The sequence below is a fragment of the Ricinus communis genome, chromosome 9 (genome assembly GCF_019578655.1).
Source record: "Ricinus communis isolate WT05 ecotype wild-type chromosome 9, ASM1957865v1, whole genome shotgun sequence".
NCBI lineage: Eukaryota > Viridiplantae > Streptophyta > Magnoliopsida > Malpighiales > Euphorbiaceae > Ricinus > Ricinus communis.
This window is the reverse complement of record NC_063264.1, coordinates 3,752,139-3,769,241: the sequence shown is the minus strand read 5'-3', so window position 1 is coordinate 3,769,241 and position 17,103 is coordinate 3,752,139. Positions and strand designations below refer to the sequence as shown.

Sequence of the window (17,103 nt, the reverse complement as noted above, 5' to 3'; positions counted from 1 at the left end):
AATCAGATTCGTGATTAGAACCGGGTTTTGGCTGGGTCTATTATTATTATTGCCATATAGGTGGGAAACAACCTTCTCTATGCAAATTGCAAACGCAAGAAAGTCATGAAATTTAGGCAGTGATTACTCACTCGTTGTGCAAGGGTGTGGACCGTGGCCCCCCTAAAGTTAAAATTGAAAACGCTACCTCTATAGTTTGATATATTTTCCAATTTTTCTTAAAAAAAATTAATATTAGCCCCTAAATCTGTTTCACATTTTTACTTTAACCCTTCCTATTTGTCTCAAATAAATAAATAAATATGGGTCCGACTTCATGGATATTCGTGGAGCAAATCTTGGAAGATGGAAGTGAAAAGTGAAAGCACCATTGGAAATTAGCAATATGGAATTGCGAACAATGTAGCAAGGCAGTCCAAAGGATCATTTAAATACTTTAAAAATCTTTAGCGCATCAAAAGGATCTCTGTATAGCCAGAGATCATTTAAATTAGGAAAAAAAAAACTAAAAACCAACAACTTTCTGGTCTTTAATCAATACAAAAGATTAATATCCTCAGTATTGAAGATATTCTACCCATGTATTATGAAAGTTTTGACAATTTTACACCCACTAGGCCACTAAGTCCAAAACGATTGCTATTTTCTTTTTCTTTTTTAAGGCATGTTTGGATTCACAGATATATAGTTTGACAAGCCAATATAGAAGTCCAAATTCATGAATTTGGTCAAATTTATCATTCTTTAAAATCAGTCTTTTTTAATGCTCTTATTTTCACCTCTAATCCACCATTAAAATTAATGATGAATTACAGTTTTTTTTTTATTATAACAATACTCTTATCAATACACAGATTTTATGCTTAATCTAAATAGTGGAATCTTGAAATGGAACTAATTAATAAAAAATATGATCCCATTATTATCATACTAACCGACATAGTTCTGCGCCTTGCTACTTTTTCCAACATGCCTTTGCTTGATATTCCCATTTCAATCTTCAATTTATAACGCTCTTTCCGCTTGCCTTGTATGTGAATCGGGCATGAGGTAGAAAAAGTGAGAATTGCAAAGAAAAACCATAGTTGATCACTATAGTATATATTATATGTATACCCCTGAACAAAGTCATAATTTCTACAATTATCTCTTCATTATATCATCTGCATCCTTTTTAATGGTGAAGTCCCAGAGATCGCCATACTTCTCATTGAAATCCCATATGCTCATTGAGTTATAGTCACTTATAAGCTTGTCACGAGCTCCCCTCTCCATTGTATAAATCTGAGGTTCAAAGTTGTGAGGCTTGTCTGGCTTATCCATCTCTATTACGCAAAATATAAATGCGAACACTCCTGCTCCAATGAAAATATACTCCCCCTGAAAACCCACCATTTCAACGAGTAACTCTCTTAATCATGATATAGCAAATCCAATTTTCCCCTTTGTGGTTGTCAGCGTGTACTAATCAGCTCTTAAAGTTAATATCTCAACCAGAAAATTAAACTTACCGGCGCATTGAAGTACATCCCGGCTGCAACTGCTGGAAGGAAGAGCCACGAAATAATTCCTGCAAGATTACTATTTTATTACAAATCAATCCTGAAACATTTATCACCTTGTAATCCAGGTAACTATATTGTTGAAAAAGAAAGAAAGACGTGTGAATTGTGACAGTTTTTATATACCCTGAAAACCTGTTGGCGGCTCTACTGCTTCATAGTCTGCTGCAATTAATTCCCAAAATGTTCCTGAATAATAAATTCAACAGAAGTTATTAATTTATGCTCTGGAGCGAATGCAAGCTAATACCCACAGATACAAGTTCCTATTAAATTACTCAATTTGGGTTATTTCCTGAACAATTACTTTTAATACTAATAATACCCAATTAATTAGCTCAAAAGATAAAGAAAATCATAGAAAAAAAGAAATCATAACAAATAATCTGATGAATGAAAATAAATAAAACAAAAAACCTACTCTTTTCCTCTCCTTCGAAATAGGTATGATGACCGTCGTACTCCCCATACTTAAAATCATCCTGAATTCAGGAACATAACAGCAATTAATTAAAGCATTAATAATAACTTTATTAATGCTATTAATTAACCAAAACTCTGAAACAAGCATATGCTTGATCTAGAAAAATGAAATGAAACATACAGGATCAATACTGGGGGTGGCCCAACGATCGACAGGGTCCTCATTAAGATCAGGCTCTATCTCAGACAATCCGGCTGCATTCAGTCTCGTTGATATACGCTTTTTACTACTCAATCTCTTGAGGGTTTTCTTGTTTAAACCACTTTCTTTCATTTCAGATTTATAAGAGCTGATTTTGGGTACTGGATTTGACAGCAGAACTGAGAGTGAAGAACTAATTGCCATCTTTCTCTTTTTTTGCCTTATCTTTCCTTTCAGATGACCGTTTTAATGCCCGCCTTTTATTTTCCTTTGCTATCAAATGTTTAAGCTACTGTCGTCTGTAGAATGATCCGCGTGAAAGCTTGATATTTTTGCGCCACGTGTACGTGAAAACTCTTTCAGAAAACGTGGCAGTTTATTTTGGGGGTTATTTAGTCTCATCAAAATTTTAATTCCTTTTCATATTTTAACTCTTAAGAAAGGGGCTATTAATTTTCAATTATTTTCTACTTTCCATATAACTTTTTACAATCACAAAAAAGATTCTTCGTAATTCTTCTAACTGTAAAAGGATAATGTTATAAAAACATAAAATATATAAAATGTATTTATTTTCTAATATTAGTTTAGCTATTTTAGTAACTTTTATTTTATTTTACTAACTTATAAATTATAGGTAAGTTATTTTAAATTTGTGATTATCACTTTCCTATTTTGATTCTGTAAAAGAAACTCAGTTACTTTGTCTTATAAAAAAGTACTCTTAAAAGATATTAAAAATTTTAGTAAGAATAATTTTAAAATATTAGTTTGATTATTATTAATCAAATCCTCCCACATAAATTTTTTGAATTAAAAAATCACAGTTTTAAAAAATATATTTAGAATTAAAATAATGGTAACAATTAGGGCAATGCGCAAATAGATCACTAATTAATAATATTATATATATGTGTGTGTTGAAATTCTTAATTCAGTTCAATTTAATTATTCGGTTTAAGCCTCCTAATTGGTGGTTACAGTTGGTGCTCGAATTAAAAAAGAAATAGAGTAAAAGGACGAAAGGAAATGAAATAATAATAGTAATAATAAAAGGATTAGGTAAAAGGAAAATGACATAATAATAATAGTAAAACAATAGAAAGTATTTTTGTAGTTATTGGGGAGGGGAATCTCCAAATGGCAGCAAGCACGTACTATAGAGTAAGCAGCAGGGCCAGTAATTGGGGTTTATTCGCCAATTCTCTTATTATTTCTCCTTTATATCCTACTTCTATTTCCACTCTCATTTCTCCTGTTAGACTCCCACCTCCGTTGCCTTTCTCTCAGTAAGTTATCATCATATATACATTCCGTTTCTTCTTCCTTCATTACCCTATTATTATTATTACTGCTATTTCTGTTTCTGTTTATTAACTAATTAATTGATTTCTCTTCTTCGTTTTAGACTTTTGTTTTAATCTCTCTCTCTCTCTTTTCTTTTTTTTTTTTTTTTGATGAAAAATGTAAGGAATGCAAAGGAAGTGTTTGTTCTTATATCAATTGAATTTTGTATATTTATTAGTTTTTAATAATTAGATGTGCTTTTTAGCATATTATCTGCTATTTCTTTTCTCTGCTAAATTTTGTAGAGATTGAGAGGGAGAGGGAGAGGGAGAGCGAGCTTATTATTATTATTATTTTATTCTATTAACTTATTTTTATTTTACCTTTTGTTTTTTATGCATAGTAGTAAAAGATTTTTTACCATTAAAGCAATGGATGCTTCAAAAGCTGTTTCATCAAGGGAGTCCCCACTGGGAATAGATGCAAGTACTGAGGAAGAGTATGCTTCTCAGTCTAAGTTGCTTCAAGAGTTCACTAGTATTTCCAGAATTGACAAGGCATGGACTTTTAACTCTAACACCGGTATGACTTGATGTGTCTCTGTAACTATGCATTATAGGCATTATTTGGAATACATCATGTGCAAGAATGTAATTCATGTCAAGTTTTGGCTTCATAATGCTTCGTATATAAAAGTTGAAAGAATTGAATTCAGCAACTATGGTTTTTTTCCAACATGAGTATTGACTAAATAGAGTTCATTAAAATCTGATTTTTCGCATTTGTAGACTTTCCAAAAAAGAGTTGAGCTTTGTCAATAATCATTTGCAAATGAAACATTTGGTGCAGATATGTGCTCCCAGGCGATCTTCTCAATTAGCCAGGCGAATCTTTTGGTTAATAAAAGGAGGAAATTCATGCTATCCGCTAGCATTTCCAAACAAGTTAGTGGTTCTGTAAATTTTCAGTGGGCCCCATTTCCCATTGAGATGACAGGTGTATCTACAATGGTTCCATCACCATCAGGTTCCAAGCTTCTTGTGATTAGGAATCCTGAAAATGAATCTCCCACTCATTTTGAAATCTGGAGCCAGGGTCAGATGGAAAAGGAATTCCACGTCCCCCAATCCGTTCATGGTTCAGTATATACTGATGGATGGTGAGTAAATATGCCAATCTAATTCTTTTGATTGTCAGTAGATCCATTTAGTTTAGTATTTATAGCCAGGCTGGTATAAATCTTTCTCCACACATACATGTCTTTTAGTTGTAGAAGTGGTCATCTGCTGAAAGTGAGACTCTAGTATTAGCACTGGTTTTAGTACTATATCTTGGTTGGTATTTTCATCGATTTGTTTTTGAGATAGAGCTTTGAAATTGTTGAATACTTTGCTAATGTATAGGTTCGAAGGAATATCTTGGAACTCTGATGAAACTCTCGTTGCTTTTGTTGCTGAAGAACCATCTCCTCCGAAACCTGTGTTCAGTGGTCTAGGCTACAAAACAGGTGAAGCTAACAAAGATAAGGACTATAACAGCTGGAAAGGTCAAGGGGAATGGGAGGAAGGTTGGGGAGAGACATATGCAGGGAAAAGGCAGTCTGCGCTCTTTGTCATTAGCACTAGCAGGTTTCACAACTTTGTTCTTTTTGTCTTTAGTAATATGATAAGGTAGATTGTTTTTCTTTGAATGTCCAAACCTGAATTTGTCTTTATCTCGCGATAGTGGAGAGGTAAAACCTGTTAAAGGAATTGCAAAGTCCCTGAGCGTTGGACAAGTTGTTTGGGCTCCATCAACCAAAGACTCGTATCAGTGTTTAGTTTTTGTAGGTTGGTCTGCAGATCCAAGAAAGCTTGGCATAAAATACTGCTACAATAGGCCCTGTGCATTGTATGCAGTTCAGGCACCAGTTTATAGATCAGAGTCCGAGTTTGAACTCAAGTAGGTTTCTTCTTGTATTTTTTTTTTGTTTCTTGTAGAGTTCATTTTATTTTATAATTCTGAATTTCTCGTTTGGAGGTTGAGTTTTGTAATCGTTATGTGTTTTTTTGGTTTTCTTATCTTTCAGAGATAATCCTATTGAAGGTTCACCTGCGCTTAACCTAACTCAAAGTATAAGCAGTGCCTTCCTTCCATTGTTTAGGTAAGCCAGATGCTTGGTTTCAGGGCTTCACATATTCTGTAAAATTATTCTTTTAATCTCCTATAGAGAATTTTTCCAAGTGTTGTAAAATTTCAGGTATACAAACATATTTTCTCTAGGAAGATTGATTTTTTCCTGCACTTCTAGCCTAGAATAGAAATTGCAATTTGTTGTCTGAGAGGTCAGGTTCTCTTTCTACTTTGAGATGAGTAAAAATGATTTTTAGTATTATTGTACTGCACTTATTCCTCTCTTTCTCTTCTCCTGCTGAATTTAAGTAATGGATTTTTATCAGATTTCTGCTTTGATTTCATAGATCGCAAATTTCTCCTAAATTTACTCTTTTAGGCAAGGCGCATATGCATAATTTGTATTTCAGTTTTAAAATCATTTTTTTGCTTGTTACAGAAAGCAAATACGTGCAGTCCTTTGGTTATTTTGAAATTTTTATTTGTTGAGAAATTATTTTAAATCTGTTTCATCAACTCTAAAATTGTAGGAGTGTTTGCAAAAAATCATGTGAAATCTGCAGTAGCTGATTAATATTTTCTCAATATCCTTTCTAACCATTTTATAACCCCCAGTTAATTGAGATGCCTAAGAAGCTTTATAACTAGAGTGTTTTACATTTATAGTTTAACATCTCCTTTCCAGCTTATTGCTTTTATTATGCATATGTTTTGCTACTTAAATCCATTCTATATTAAAATCTCTATGTGATTTTTACTGGAAAATGTTCAAGCATATTCAGAGACTGATTCATTTCCTATGACATAAGCTGGTTGATATTTATTTTGTGCATCTGTAATTTTCATATCCAGCCCAGTTGGAAGACTCCTTGTGTTTTTGTCTGCAAAAAGTTCTGTAGATTCTGGGGCTCATATGGGAACAGGTTCACTTCACAGAATTGATTGGCCAGTTAATGGAAGCTCACTCCCAAAAATTGTTGATGTGGTGAGATCTTCATTTGTTTTCTTTTAGTCCAAAGGCCAATTCTTAAGTACGTAAAGAAAAGATATACTTTTTGTGCAATGAAGTATTTGTTTATAGATGAGAAAGATACTAACTAAGAGTTTTCTTCTATAATCCTGCAGGTTCCTGTTGTGCAGTGTGCAGAGGATGGTTGTTTCCCTGGGCTTTATTGTTCAGGGTTTCTTAGTAATCCATGGCTTTCTGATGGATGTACTATGATTTTATCTTCAGTATGGCACAGCTGCGAAGTTTTACTTTCTATCAATGTGTTAAGGTAAATTCTAAGCATGACTTAATTTTCCCATGTGCAAAATCTTCTAATATCTTTGTCCATGATTGATTTGCGATATGTAACCAATTACAGTGGGGATGTAAAGCGCATTAGTCCTATAGACTCGAAATTTTCATGGAATGTTCTTGCTCTGGACGGGGACAACATTATTGCTGGTAAAACTAAATGCTGATCTTTACCAGTAATGTTTCCTTTTAAAGTGATAAAAATTGGAAGAAAATATTTTACTTTTATTTCTTATGCCAGTATCCAGCAGTCCAGTAGACATGCCTGGGATCAGGTATGGGTCTCTTGTTTCGAAAACAACTGAAAATGCCACATGGAATTGGTTAGATGCATCAAGCCCAATATTCAGATGTTCTGAGGAGGTATATATTATTGATATTTATAGGATATTCTATTTTTTGCTTCTCATATCGATATGATGCTTTAAAATGCTTATTGTTTCACAGATAGAGCTTCTTGATGCAGGTTAGATCCTTGCTCTCATCTCGTCACTTTGATATATTGAAGATTCCAGTCAAGGATGTTTCTGGTTGCCCAACAAAAAGTATTGTATACGATATGCGTTTTGTATCTAAATTAATTGGCACGAGACTAGCATTTATGATTTTCCCAATAACAATGTAATATCTATTTCACAAAACAGATGATAATATGTGTCATTATGATGTTAGTATCTAGGATGCATGTGCTATTTGGTAATCACAACAGTTGTTGGGAAAGTCAAATTGTTTGGTAAAACCCTCTCAAGAAGAAGAAAGAAAGATTTTGCTTGGTGTACACTTTTCCATTGATTTACTCTTTTTTACTTTTACTGGCATGCAGAGTGGAACATTTAGGAGTTCTTTTGTAAGAAACAAAGATGCTCAAGTAGATTTGTAGTATGTATCTTATTCACTAGTTCTAATTTAGCTCTAAACATTGTTTCACGGAAAAGTACTAAATTTCATACAATCCATGAACTATTTAAAGGAAAGAAAGATACTTAAATCTGTAATTGCGTTGTGCAACAAAAAATTGGATATTAACCTTCACATTTTGAAATATATATCATGTATTCAGAAAGATCTTAGAATAATTGAGATGCTAGCATTTTCCTAAACTTGGTTCTATCCAGTATAAAATTTGATCAACAGGTTTGATAAAGGGAAATTTAATTATACATTTTATGGAGCTGCAGTCATGATTCCACTGTTCTGTTCATTAAATTGATTTGGAGGCTTGTATATACTCTCTTCAGGTGCTAGCAAACCGTTTGAAGCTATAATTGTGTCTTCCTATTCTAAGAAGAATGGTGCTTCTGACCCACTAATAGTAATGCTTCATGGAGGCCCGCATTCTGTTTCATCGTCAAGTTTCTCAAAGTCTTTGGCATTTCTCTCTTCACTAGGTTATAGCTTGTTGATCGTAAATTACAGGTTAGAAAAAGCTTTGCACTTCTCCTTTTTGTACTCAATTATTTTTTAAGTAGAATGTATACTCCACCAGAGGCTGTTCTGCCCATTATAATGAATTGTGAATGTGTTGCTCCACAAAAGAATTTTATTCTGGCATTGTTTATTCTCACCTTATCATGCTTAAAATATCACAGGTTTATACATGAACTCATATCACTGACACATGGTTGAGCATTGATCTTTATTTAGGAGTTCTCTAACATTATCATTGATCTCAGAGGTTCCATAGGATTTGGTGAAGAAGCATTGCAATCTCTTCCAGGGAAAGTGGGGTCCCAGGTTTTATCCTTTTCTTCTCTCATTATTTTTCTTGGCTTGCCCATTTCTTTGACTATAATTACTAGGCCTCTGTTTATAACATATGCAAAGATTGAGTGATCCAGAAAACCCTTAAAATAAACATATAAAGTCGCATTAATTTATTAGATTCTCCACTTCTAGAGCCTATAATTCCTCAAATTAATTTTCCACATTACAAATTGCAATTATTCTTGCCTATTTTCCTTAGATGATACATTTCCATTTTCTGTTTCTAGGAGATTTACATAAAGGTTTCTTAGTCTACTTAGCTTCTACATATACAAGGGTTTGTGCCCCTATTCATGTTAGTTGTGGAAATAGACATGGCTTTTCTGTTTTATTCTTTTCTAATTTATCTTTTCAATTGCTCTTAATCTTATATTTATAGGATACAGAATCTGCATTTTGTGACTCTCTTTTTTTTCCCCTCATTGGTTTCCATCTTTTATCTAGTAAAATCTATATTATGTTCAAGTGTTGCCGAGTTTGAGGTTTGGGTTTTCATGTAAACACTAACCTCTTAGCTTACCATCCACAGGATGTCAATGATGTGCTTACAGCTATAGATCATGTTATTGATACGGGTATTGCTAGCCCCTCTAGCATTGCTGTTCTTGGTGGTTCCCATGGTGGCTTTCTCACAACGCACTTAATTGGCCAGGTGAACTAGTTTCCAACATAACAATTCTTATGCGTCCTAATGGCAGTCAATTTTGATTAGTAAACTTGATGTTAAAAGTTTTTTTTCTTTTTGCAACTTTCTGCAGTCGCCTCATAAGTTTGTTGCGGCAGCTGCGAGAAATCCTGTATGTAACCTAGCATCAATGGTTGGTACAACAGACATCCCTGATTGGTGCTATGTGGAAGCTTATGGGACTGGGGGGAAAAGTAAATTTACGGAAGCACCTTCAGCAGATGACCTGGCTCTCTTTCATAGCAAGTCCCCTATATCACACATCTCAAAGGTACCCTAAACTATGTATTATAATATGTAGCAGCTGATTCTCATAAAACATTAAGAGAAAGGTAGTACACAATGGTGTGATCCAAATAAAGTAATTGCAAAAAAGTTTAACTAACAGGTAAGACTTCTTTTCCAACTACAAAAATGAGTTCTGCAAGCATGATTCTGATGCTAGTGCACAACTTAGGTTTTTATAGCTAGATTCAGAATGATGCATATGCAGGGTCTACTTGCAGGCAGTTATTCTAGTGGGCAATTATGTTTACGGATTCTTGTCAATGGCACAAGAAGTTTGTGCCAAGGACTATGCCACAAGGATAGGAAAGCTGTGCTTTTGGTATATGATTTGGAGCAGAACATGTTTAGGGATAAAGTATTTGGCATTTCTCGGTTTTGAGAAACTAATTTCTTTTGTAGTTAACATGTATCGTTTGGGTGTTTGCCGTATGTGAAACTGAAGTAGCTGTAACAAAGGCCGAGAGGAAAGGAACCCGAACCCTAAAATATGCACCTTGTTTTCTTTTGAAGAATGATACTTGTATGCTTCGGACAATCTTATCTGTTAAATTGTGGGACTAAGTGTTCGTACTTCCAAAAATACATTTGCTGTTGATGTTTATTAATCTGTTGGTCTCTGCAGGTCAAAGCACCAACAATCTTTCTCATAGGTGCGCAGGATCTTCGTGTTCCAATGTCTAATGGCTTGCAAGTAAGATACTTACCCTTTTAACATGATCCATGGTTGACAACTTATTTTAGTTTTCATGGTCCTATTTAATAACAACTGCAATGCAAATGACAAACATGGACCAGTGAGAATTTTCTAGATGCAATATTCCCATAATATGATGGTATTAATGTGTCTGATGGTTTAAAATATGCAGTATGCACGGGCATTGAAAGAGAAAGGAGTAGAGGTCAAAATCCTCTTGTTTCCTGATGATGTTCATGGAATTGAGAGGTAAATCTACGCCTTGCATGCTTCTCAGTCAATAGCATAACCGCCAAGCTCTAAGGTTTACATTTTCTCACGAATTGATTCATGGTTCCTTTTCTGCAGGCCGCAATCCGATTTTGAGAGCTTCCTTAATATTGGGGTGTGGTTCAAGAAATACTGCAAATGAGCCACAATTCAGACTGGGCCATGCTTGGAGAGTCAAAAAAATTATTAATCATGAGAAAGATCTTGAGGATCAAATATGTTTGTAAACTATTTTCTTACCTTTATCCTGATCAAGTTTGTTACTTACGCCCATATTCTATGGAACATGATCACGGTTGAGATTAATAACAAGTGATTTGTAATTTCCAGTTATTGTAGGCAAGATTAGAAAAGGAAATTTATATAAAGAGTTTATATATCCTTATAATAACTATAAATTTAGTTTATGAGCGACATCTCTGATTCTAAACCATAGCCTTTTCTTTCTTTTGAATGATTCATTCTAGTTCCTATTTTCTTTTCAAAGAGTGTTTGGGATTTGATTTTACATTTTCAAGCTGGTAATTAATTTATTTGATATATTTATTTTATGCGAATTTTCAAGTTTGAGTTTTTTCACCATTCACTAATATTAATTGAAATTCATTTTTTTTTTTTATATCAGAGTAATTAAGAACTTAAGGAAACCCAAACAATGGATAGATTTTTTGCTTTAGAAAAAGTAGATGGCAACATTATTAATTGTTTTATTGATGTTAGAATGCAAACATGTACGATAGACCTATACTCGGGGCAAATGAACACATGCTCATAGTCACATGTATTGAGCCGCAATTCTAGCCCGGCCCCCGGTTCATCTCCTTATAATAGAACCGGATTGAGAAATAAAAGTTAGTACAAACGACACAAAGTTTAACTCTGTTTTACACATCCGACAATTTCCGTTCTACACTTCTACACATCCGACAGTTCCTTTGTCCCAAAGAGTTCTAAGAGTAGACAAAGTTTGAAACGGCTGCTGTGAACCCCAAATATCATTTTGTGAAGCTGTAGTAAAATCTCAAAACCTCGTTTCAACAATTTGTTAAATGCGCATAACCATTCATCCAAAAACATGTATATGAATAATTTCCAGTTAGATACCAATCACTTCCTAACACTGAACTCCACTAGAACATTACCAAATGTAGGAGTTTCAGTTTCCACAAATACAGGAATATCAGTATCTCCACTAGAAAACATTGAACCCGTTAAAAAACTGAGAGAAAAAAGGCTTCTTGAAACATCTAATGGAACTGTGAAGAAGTTCGGTGTAATTCACAAACAGAGTCGTGATAAAGCTAATGACTCTGCTCATAAAAATGGGTTCGGGAAACAGGCTTTGGAGCAGAACCCAGATAGGCAACAGAGAAAAATGGGAAGGAATAATTATAAAACCATGAACAACAAGAGTTTGGGTGTTAAATTTCATAGGATAAACGGTAATGATTCGGTCGACAAAGTGCGCACCAAGTGTTCGACGAAATGGGTGAACTATGGTGGTTCTATTCCATCAATTTTGGAGGCTTTGGAAACGATTAAGAATTTGGATGAGGCATTGAAACCATGGGAGGATACACTCAGTAATAAAGAAAGGAGCATAATCTTGAAGGAGCAATGTAGTTGGGAAAGAGCTATGGAGATTTTTGAGTGGTTTAAAAGCAGGGGTTGTTATGAATTGAATGTGATTCATTACAATATTATGATTCGGATTCTTGGCAAAGCAAAGCAATGGAGATACCTTGAATGTTTGTGTAATGAAATGAGTTTTAAACGGATTTCGCCTATCAATTCTACATATGGTACATTGATTGATGTTTATAGCAAAGGTGGTCTTAGGGAAAAGGCACTTGATTGGCTTGAGAAGATGAATAAACAAGGGATGGAACCTGATGAAGTAACGATGGGGATAGTCGTACAAATGTATAAGAAGGCAGGAGAGTTTCAAAAAGCTGAGGAGTTTTTTAAGAAGTGGTCATTGCGCGAGGCTTTGAGGCATAAGGTAACCGGGAAAGCAAGTGTTAGAGTGGAGAATGAAAGGCAAATGGATGTTTCTTTAAGCTCACACACATACAATACGATGATAGACACGTATGGGAAGGCTGGACAAATTAAAGAAGCATCTGACATTTTTGCAGAGATGCTTCGGAAAAGGATATTGCCAACAACAGTGACTTTCAACACAATGATTCACATTTGTGGTAATCAAGGCCAGCTTGAAGAAGTGGCCTTGCTTATGCAGAAGATGGAGGAACTTCGATGCCCACCTGATACAAGGACATATAACATTCTTATTTTCATTCATGCTAAGCACAATGATATAAACATGGCAGCTAGCTACTTTAAAAGGATGAAGAAGGATCAGTTACAGCCAGACCTTGTGAGTTATCGCACCCTCCTGTATGCTTTCTCAATAAGGCATATGGTCAATGATGCAGAAAATTTGGTGTCAGAGATGGATGAAAAGGGTATAGAGATTGACGAGTATACACAATCAGCTTTGACTAGAATGTACATAGAAGCTGGGATGCTTGAGAAGTCATGGTTATGGTTCTGGAGGTTTCATCTTGCAGGAAATATGAGTTCTGAGTGCTATTCTGCCAACATGGATGCATATGGGGAGCGTGGGCATGTAAAGGAAGCTGCAAGAGTTTTTGCATGCCGCTTGGAGCAGAACAAACTTACTGTCCTTGAGTTCAATGTGATGATTAAAGCATATGGTTTTGGAAAGAATTACGAGAAAGCGTGTGACTTATTTGATAGCATGGAGAGTCATGGTGTAGTTCCAGATAAATGTAGCTATAGTTCCCTCGTACAAATTTTGGCTAGTGCAGACTTACCTGACAAAGCAAAACACTATCTGAAGAAGATGCAAGAAGCAGGACTGGTTAGCGATTGCGTCCAATATTGTGCTGTGATCTCAAGCTTTGTAAAATTAGGTAAACTGGAAATGGCAGAGGAGGTATATAAGGAGATGGTTGGCTTTGATGTGAAGCCAGATATTATAGTTTATGGCGTGTTGATAAATGCTTTTGCTGACAGTGGATGTGTTAAAGAAGCTATCAGTTACATTGATGCAATGAAAGGAGCAGGCTTGCCTGGAAATACAGTCATATACAACTCCTTGATCAAGCTCTATACCAAAGTTGGATACTTAAGAGAAGCACAAGAAACCTACAAACTGCTTCAGTCATCGGATGTGGGTCCTGAAACATATTCTTCAAATTGTATGATAGATCTATACAGTGAACAATCTATGGTCAAACCAGCAGAAGAGATTTTTGAGAGCATGAAGAGGAAAGGGGATGCAAATGAGTTTACTTATGCAATGATGTTATGCATGTATAAAAGACTTGGTTGGTTTGAACAAGCCATTCAAATTGCAAAACAGATGAGAGAACTGGGACTTTTAACTTATTTGTTGAGCTACAATAATGTGCTTGGGCTGTACGCATTGGATGGCAGATTTAAAGAGGCGGTAGGAACTTTCAAGGAAATGGTAGGAGCTGGCATACAACCTGATGATTGCACCTTCAAGTCCCTTGGAATTGTTTTAGTGAAATGTGGAATATCAAAGCAGGCGGTTGGCAAGCTGGAAGCAACTACCAAGAAGGATCGTCACAGTGGCTTGCAGACATGGCTAGCGGCTCTCTCTGCTGTAGTTGAAGTGGATGAGGACGATGACGATGTGAGATTAACATGACCAATTAATGTGTAAAAAAGTGTGAGCGAATCTGTATTATTTTGTACTATAATTTCCTTGACCAATCAATTTCAGTCTTTATGAAATCTTTCCATTGTGCTGCAATGCCTAGCAGTTCCGATTTTACTGGAGAATGAAACAAAAATCATATGGTGTAGGTCTCTGTTTTGTACAGAAAATTTCTGACGCCCCATCGTACCACCAAATTGCGCGTCTATCAACAGAAAGATTACAATTTTAGATTGTAGTTGGACAGGATGACACCAATAATGGATGTCAAACACAGACTTGCAGAGTGTTTAGAAACATACTTCTGCAGTACTGTATACAGATCTAGTGATTTTATGTCATTGCAAATCAAAGATCACAAGCAAAAATCAAAATCTCAATCCAACTAAGATTAAGACTACATTTACATAATTAAAAGCCACAGGGATCATATGATCCATCCTAACACAAACTAAGCACTAAATTAAAATCTAGATTGAAACTAAAGAATTTTCCCATGTACATAGATCATAGATCAGCCAGTGTATTCCATCCATGTTCCATCGACCCAACCCCCCCACCACCACCACCAAGAGCAACCAAAGATCACCACCAGATCATAGATCCTTCTCTTTCACATAGCATCATTATGCCAATTAAGCACCACATCTTGAAGCCCATCTTTCAACTCCACCCACTGAACCTCCTCAAACTCCACACCACCACCCTCAACCACCTTCACTTCCACCACCATCAATTGCTCTGCTATTTCCAACGCCTCAAACATCAAAGCCACCCTTCCTTTCCCCAGCCCAATTGCCCCACTTTTCCCTTCTTCAATTCTATATCCCAATCTCCCACCAACCTCTCTCACTCTCTCCATAATTCTCTCCACTTTCTCCATCGAGGTAAATCTCTTCTCTCTTCTATTTGTAGCCTCAAAAAGCCCCGATAAATCCAATCCAGAAGACAAAGATATGATATCAAATGCAGTAACAGTAGAAGTATCAAATTTACAACATTTTGTTTGTTCTAACTCAAACATACTATTTTGAGTTGGTAATTCATAATTCTTCAAGAACCAAGAATGTTTCATTAGTTGTTCTATGCTCATCCTTGTACTCGGATTCGGATCGAGAAGCTGCATAATAATCGATTTAGCTGATTTTGAAGCGGAAGGCATTTGGTAGTCTCTTTTATGAATCTTTTTATACATAACTGCAAGATTAGTATCATCAAACGGCAATTGAGCAGATAATAAAAAGAACAATATCACCCCACAAGACCAAGCATCCGATTGAGCTCCGTCATATCCCCGTCTTGCCATAACCTCTGGGGCCGTGAAAGCCGGTGTACCACAAGCCGTTTGAAGAACAGTACTACCATCATTCTGGGCCTCAGCCAAAGCTGAGAGCCCAAAATCCGACACTTTAAGATTACCATTAGCATCAAGAAGCAGATTCTGAGGCTTGACATCGCGATGAGCAACGCCATTTTGGTGACAAAAATGCAAAGCAGACACGAGTTGTTGAAAGTAACGTCTAGCCTTAGATTCACTGAGCTTACCGCGTTGAAAGACCTTAGAAAACAACTCACCGCCTAATGCAAGTTCCATGACAAGGTAGATTTTGGTCTTGGTAGCCATAACTTCATGGATCTTCAAGATATTAGGATGGTGTTGCAGTCTACGCATAGCGGAGATCTCACAAATAATCCTCGGCTCCATAGCGGCGTCTATGGTTCGTGTTTTATCGATTATCTTTATTGCCACAAGTTTATTATTATCAGCTAAAGAACGAGCCGCATAAACTTTAGCGAAACTGCCGCGGCCTAATAACTTACCGAGTTCATATTTGTTCAGGAGCGTGGTAGGGAGGGTGTTGGAGGTGGTTCTTGAAAGTGGTGGACCCCGTGGTGGTGGTTCCATGGTAGCCGTATGGCGGCGGCTGTGGCGGTGGGGGGGGGTGAAATGGAGGAGGGAGAGGGCCGCTGCACGGGAGGAGGGTGGAGTGGGAGGGGGGATTGTGGTTTAATATATAAAGAAGGGGTTGGTCAGGCGGAGTGTATTATTAATGTGATGACGAAAATGTCCTTGGGGTTGTGATTTTTTGGTACATGAGAAGTTGAGGGAATCAAGGGAGGAAAATAGCTGTAATTACACGTTAAAATCTTTTAAGGTTTTAGTTACCGGCTGGATTGTTTTATTGACCAAATTCATTTCTAATTCAGACCCAATCCTATTACAACTCACCATTCTCTAACTGTGAGTTTGGTTACAAGCATGCATGTGTTGGAGTTCTAATCCCTAATCCTTTTTTATTAAACGACCCATAATTTAAAAACATATTTTACCAAATGATGCATCTTTCCATCTAAACACATAATTCCATTCTTTCTTACTCCGTCTCAAATTATAAACTATTCTATCAATTAATCAAATTCTTAAGTTGGCCTTTCCGATTATAAAATACTTGTTTTTGCTGCTCAGGTTTGACATGGCCACTATCACAGAACTTAATATTCCAACAAATTTTAATTTCTGCTGTTACTATTCTGAAATACTGTGAATATATTTGATAGGTTAAGATGTGATACAGCATATGACAGCACTGTTTCTCGATCATATTCTGATATTGTTCACAATAGAAAAGTTACAATCCAATTGAACCTTCATCACCGACACTAATTCCTTAGAAATTTCTCAATCATTTTGTGCACATAACTTAATATTGGTAGAAGTACATATCATCGACACATGGAAAAGAAAAAGGATTGGCGTAAACACAATCAAGTTTCAGAAGATATTTTCCTAGCAACATTTCTTT

General features: G+C 35.7%; 4 protein-coding genes across 6 annotated transcripts; 2 read left to right on the top strand and 2 right to left on the bottom strand.

The window, feature by feature from the left end:
* Positions 1 to 1,066: 1,066 nt before the first annotated feature.
* On the bottom strand, positions 1,067 to 2,440 carry LOC8280186 (photosynthetic NDH subunit of subcomplex B 5, chloroplastic). Its single transcript, XM_002516984.4, has 5 exons — positions 2,167 to 2,440; positions 1,984 to 2,044; positions 1,689 to 1,751; positions 1,512 to 1,570; positions 1,067 to 1,380 (listed from the first exon to the last, which is right to left on the bottom strand). Exons 1-5 carry the CDS (start codon positions 2,389 to 2,391, stop codon positions 1,144 to 1,146), a joined length of 645 nt encoding a protein of 214 aa, XP_002517030.1. The 5' UTR covers positions 2,392 to 2,440; the 3' UTR covers positions 1,067 to 1,143.
* An 872-nt stretch (positions 2,441 to 3,312) lies between these two features.
* Positions 3,313 to 10,920, top strand: LOC8280187 (acylamino-acid-releasing enzyme). 3 transcript variants are annotated; one of them, XR_001535078.3, is made up of 19 exons: positions 3,313 to 3,476; positions 3,878 to 4,056; positions 4,324 to 4,633; positions 4,878 to 5,102; positions 5,200 to 5,415; positions 5,543 to 5,617; positions 6,439 to 6,571; positions 6,712 to 6,863; positions 6,954 to 7,036; positions 7,128 to 7,249; positions 7,353 to 7,431; positions 8,125 to 8,302; positions 8,560 to 8,620; positions 9,180 to 9,302; positions 9,409 to 9,606; positions 10,023 to 10,143; positions 10,246 to 10,314; positions 10,490 to 10,566; positions 10,666 to 10,920. XR_001535078.3 is itself a non-coding variant. In XM_002516985.4 (18 exons), the coding sequence occupies exons 1-18, from the start codon at positions 3,328 to 3,330 to the stop codon at positions 10,727 to 10,729; spliced, it is 2,490 nt and encodes an 829-aa protein (XP_002517031.2). In that variant the 5' UTR covers positions 3,313 to 3,327; the 3' UTR covers positions 10,730 to 10,920. The 3 variants fall into 3 exon arrangements, 2 of the variants coding, with proteins under 2 accessions (XP_002517031.2, XP_015573526.2); XM_002516985.4 differs by lacking the exon at positions 10,023 to 10,143 and having other exon boundaries at positions 3,881 to 4,056; XM_015718040.3 differs by lacking the exon at positions 10,023 to 10,143.
* A 180-nt stretch (positions 10,921 to 11,100) lies between these two features.
* On the top strand, positions 11,101 to 14,395 carry LOC8280188 (pentatricopeptide repeat-containing protein At3g23020). Its single transcript, XM_002516986.4, has one exon. It carries the CDS (start codon positions 11,663 to 11,665, stop codon positions 14,288 to 14,290), a length of 2,628 nt encoding a protein of 875 aa, XP_002517032.2. The 5' UTR covers positions 11,101 to 11,662; the 3' UTR covers positions 14,291 to 14,395.
* A 259-nt stretch (positions 14,396 to 14,654) lies between these two features.
* On the bottom strand, positions 14,655 to 16,286 carry LOC8280189 (CBL-interacting serine/threonine-protein kinase 7). Its single transcript, XM_002516987.4, has one exon. The coding sequence runs from the start codon at positions 16,203 to 16,205 to the stop codon at positions 14,913 to 14,915; it is 1,293 nt and encodes a 430-aa protein (XP_002517033.1). The 5' UTR covers positions 16,206 to 16,286; the 3' UTR covers positions 14,655 to 14,912.
* Between the last annotated feature and the right edge of the window lie 817 nt (positions 16,287 to 17,103).

What these genes read in the sequence shown, in the direction of transcription:
- LOC8280189 (XM_002516987.4), bottom strand. Translation starts at nt 16,205, where the DNA reads ATGGAACCACCACCACGGGGTCCACCACTTTCAAGAACCACCTCCAAC.
- LOC8280186 (XM_002516984.4), bottom strand. Translation starts at nt 2,391, where the DNA reads ATGGCAATTAGTTCTTCACTCTCAGTTCTGCTGTCAAATCCAGTACCC. An exon ending in GCCGCCAACAGGTTTTCAGG is followed by an intron (nt 1,571 to 1,688) that starts GTATATAAAAAC and finishes GTAATCTTGCAG; the next exon opens with GAATTATTTCGTGGCTCTTC. An exon ending in GGATGTACTTCAATGCGCCG is followed by an intron (nt 1,381 to 1,511) that starts GTAAGTTTAATT and finishes GTGGGTTTTCAG; the next exon opens with GGGGAGTATATTTTCATTGG.
- LOC8280187 (XM_015718040.3), top strand. Translation starts at nt 3,328, where the DNA reads ATGGCAGCAAGCACGTACTATAGAGTAAGCAGCAGGGCCAGTAATTGG. An exon ending in TCCCAAAAATTGTTGATGTG is followed by an intron (nt 6,572 to 6,711) that starts GTGAGATCTTCA and finishes ATAATCCTGCAG; the next exon opens with GTTCCTGTTGTGCAGTGTGC. An exon ending in CAACGCACTTAATTGGCCAG is followed by an intron (nt 9,303 to 9,408) that starts GTGAACTAGTTT and finishes AACTTTCTGCAG; the next exon opens with TCGCCTCATAAGTTTGTTGC.
- LOC8280188 (XM_002516986.4), top strand. Translation starts at nt 11,663, where the DNA reads ATGTATATGAATAATTTCCAGTTAGATACCAATCACTTCCTAACACTG.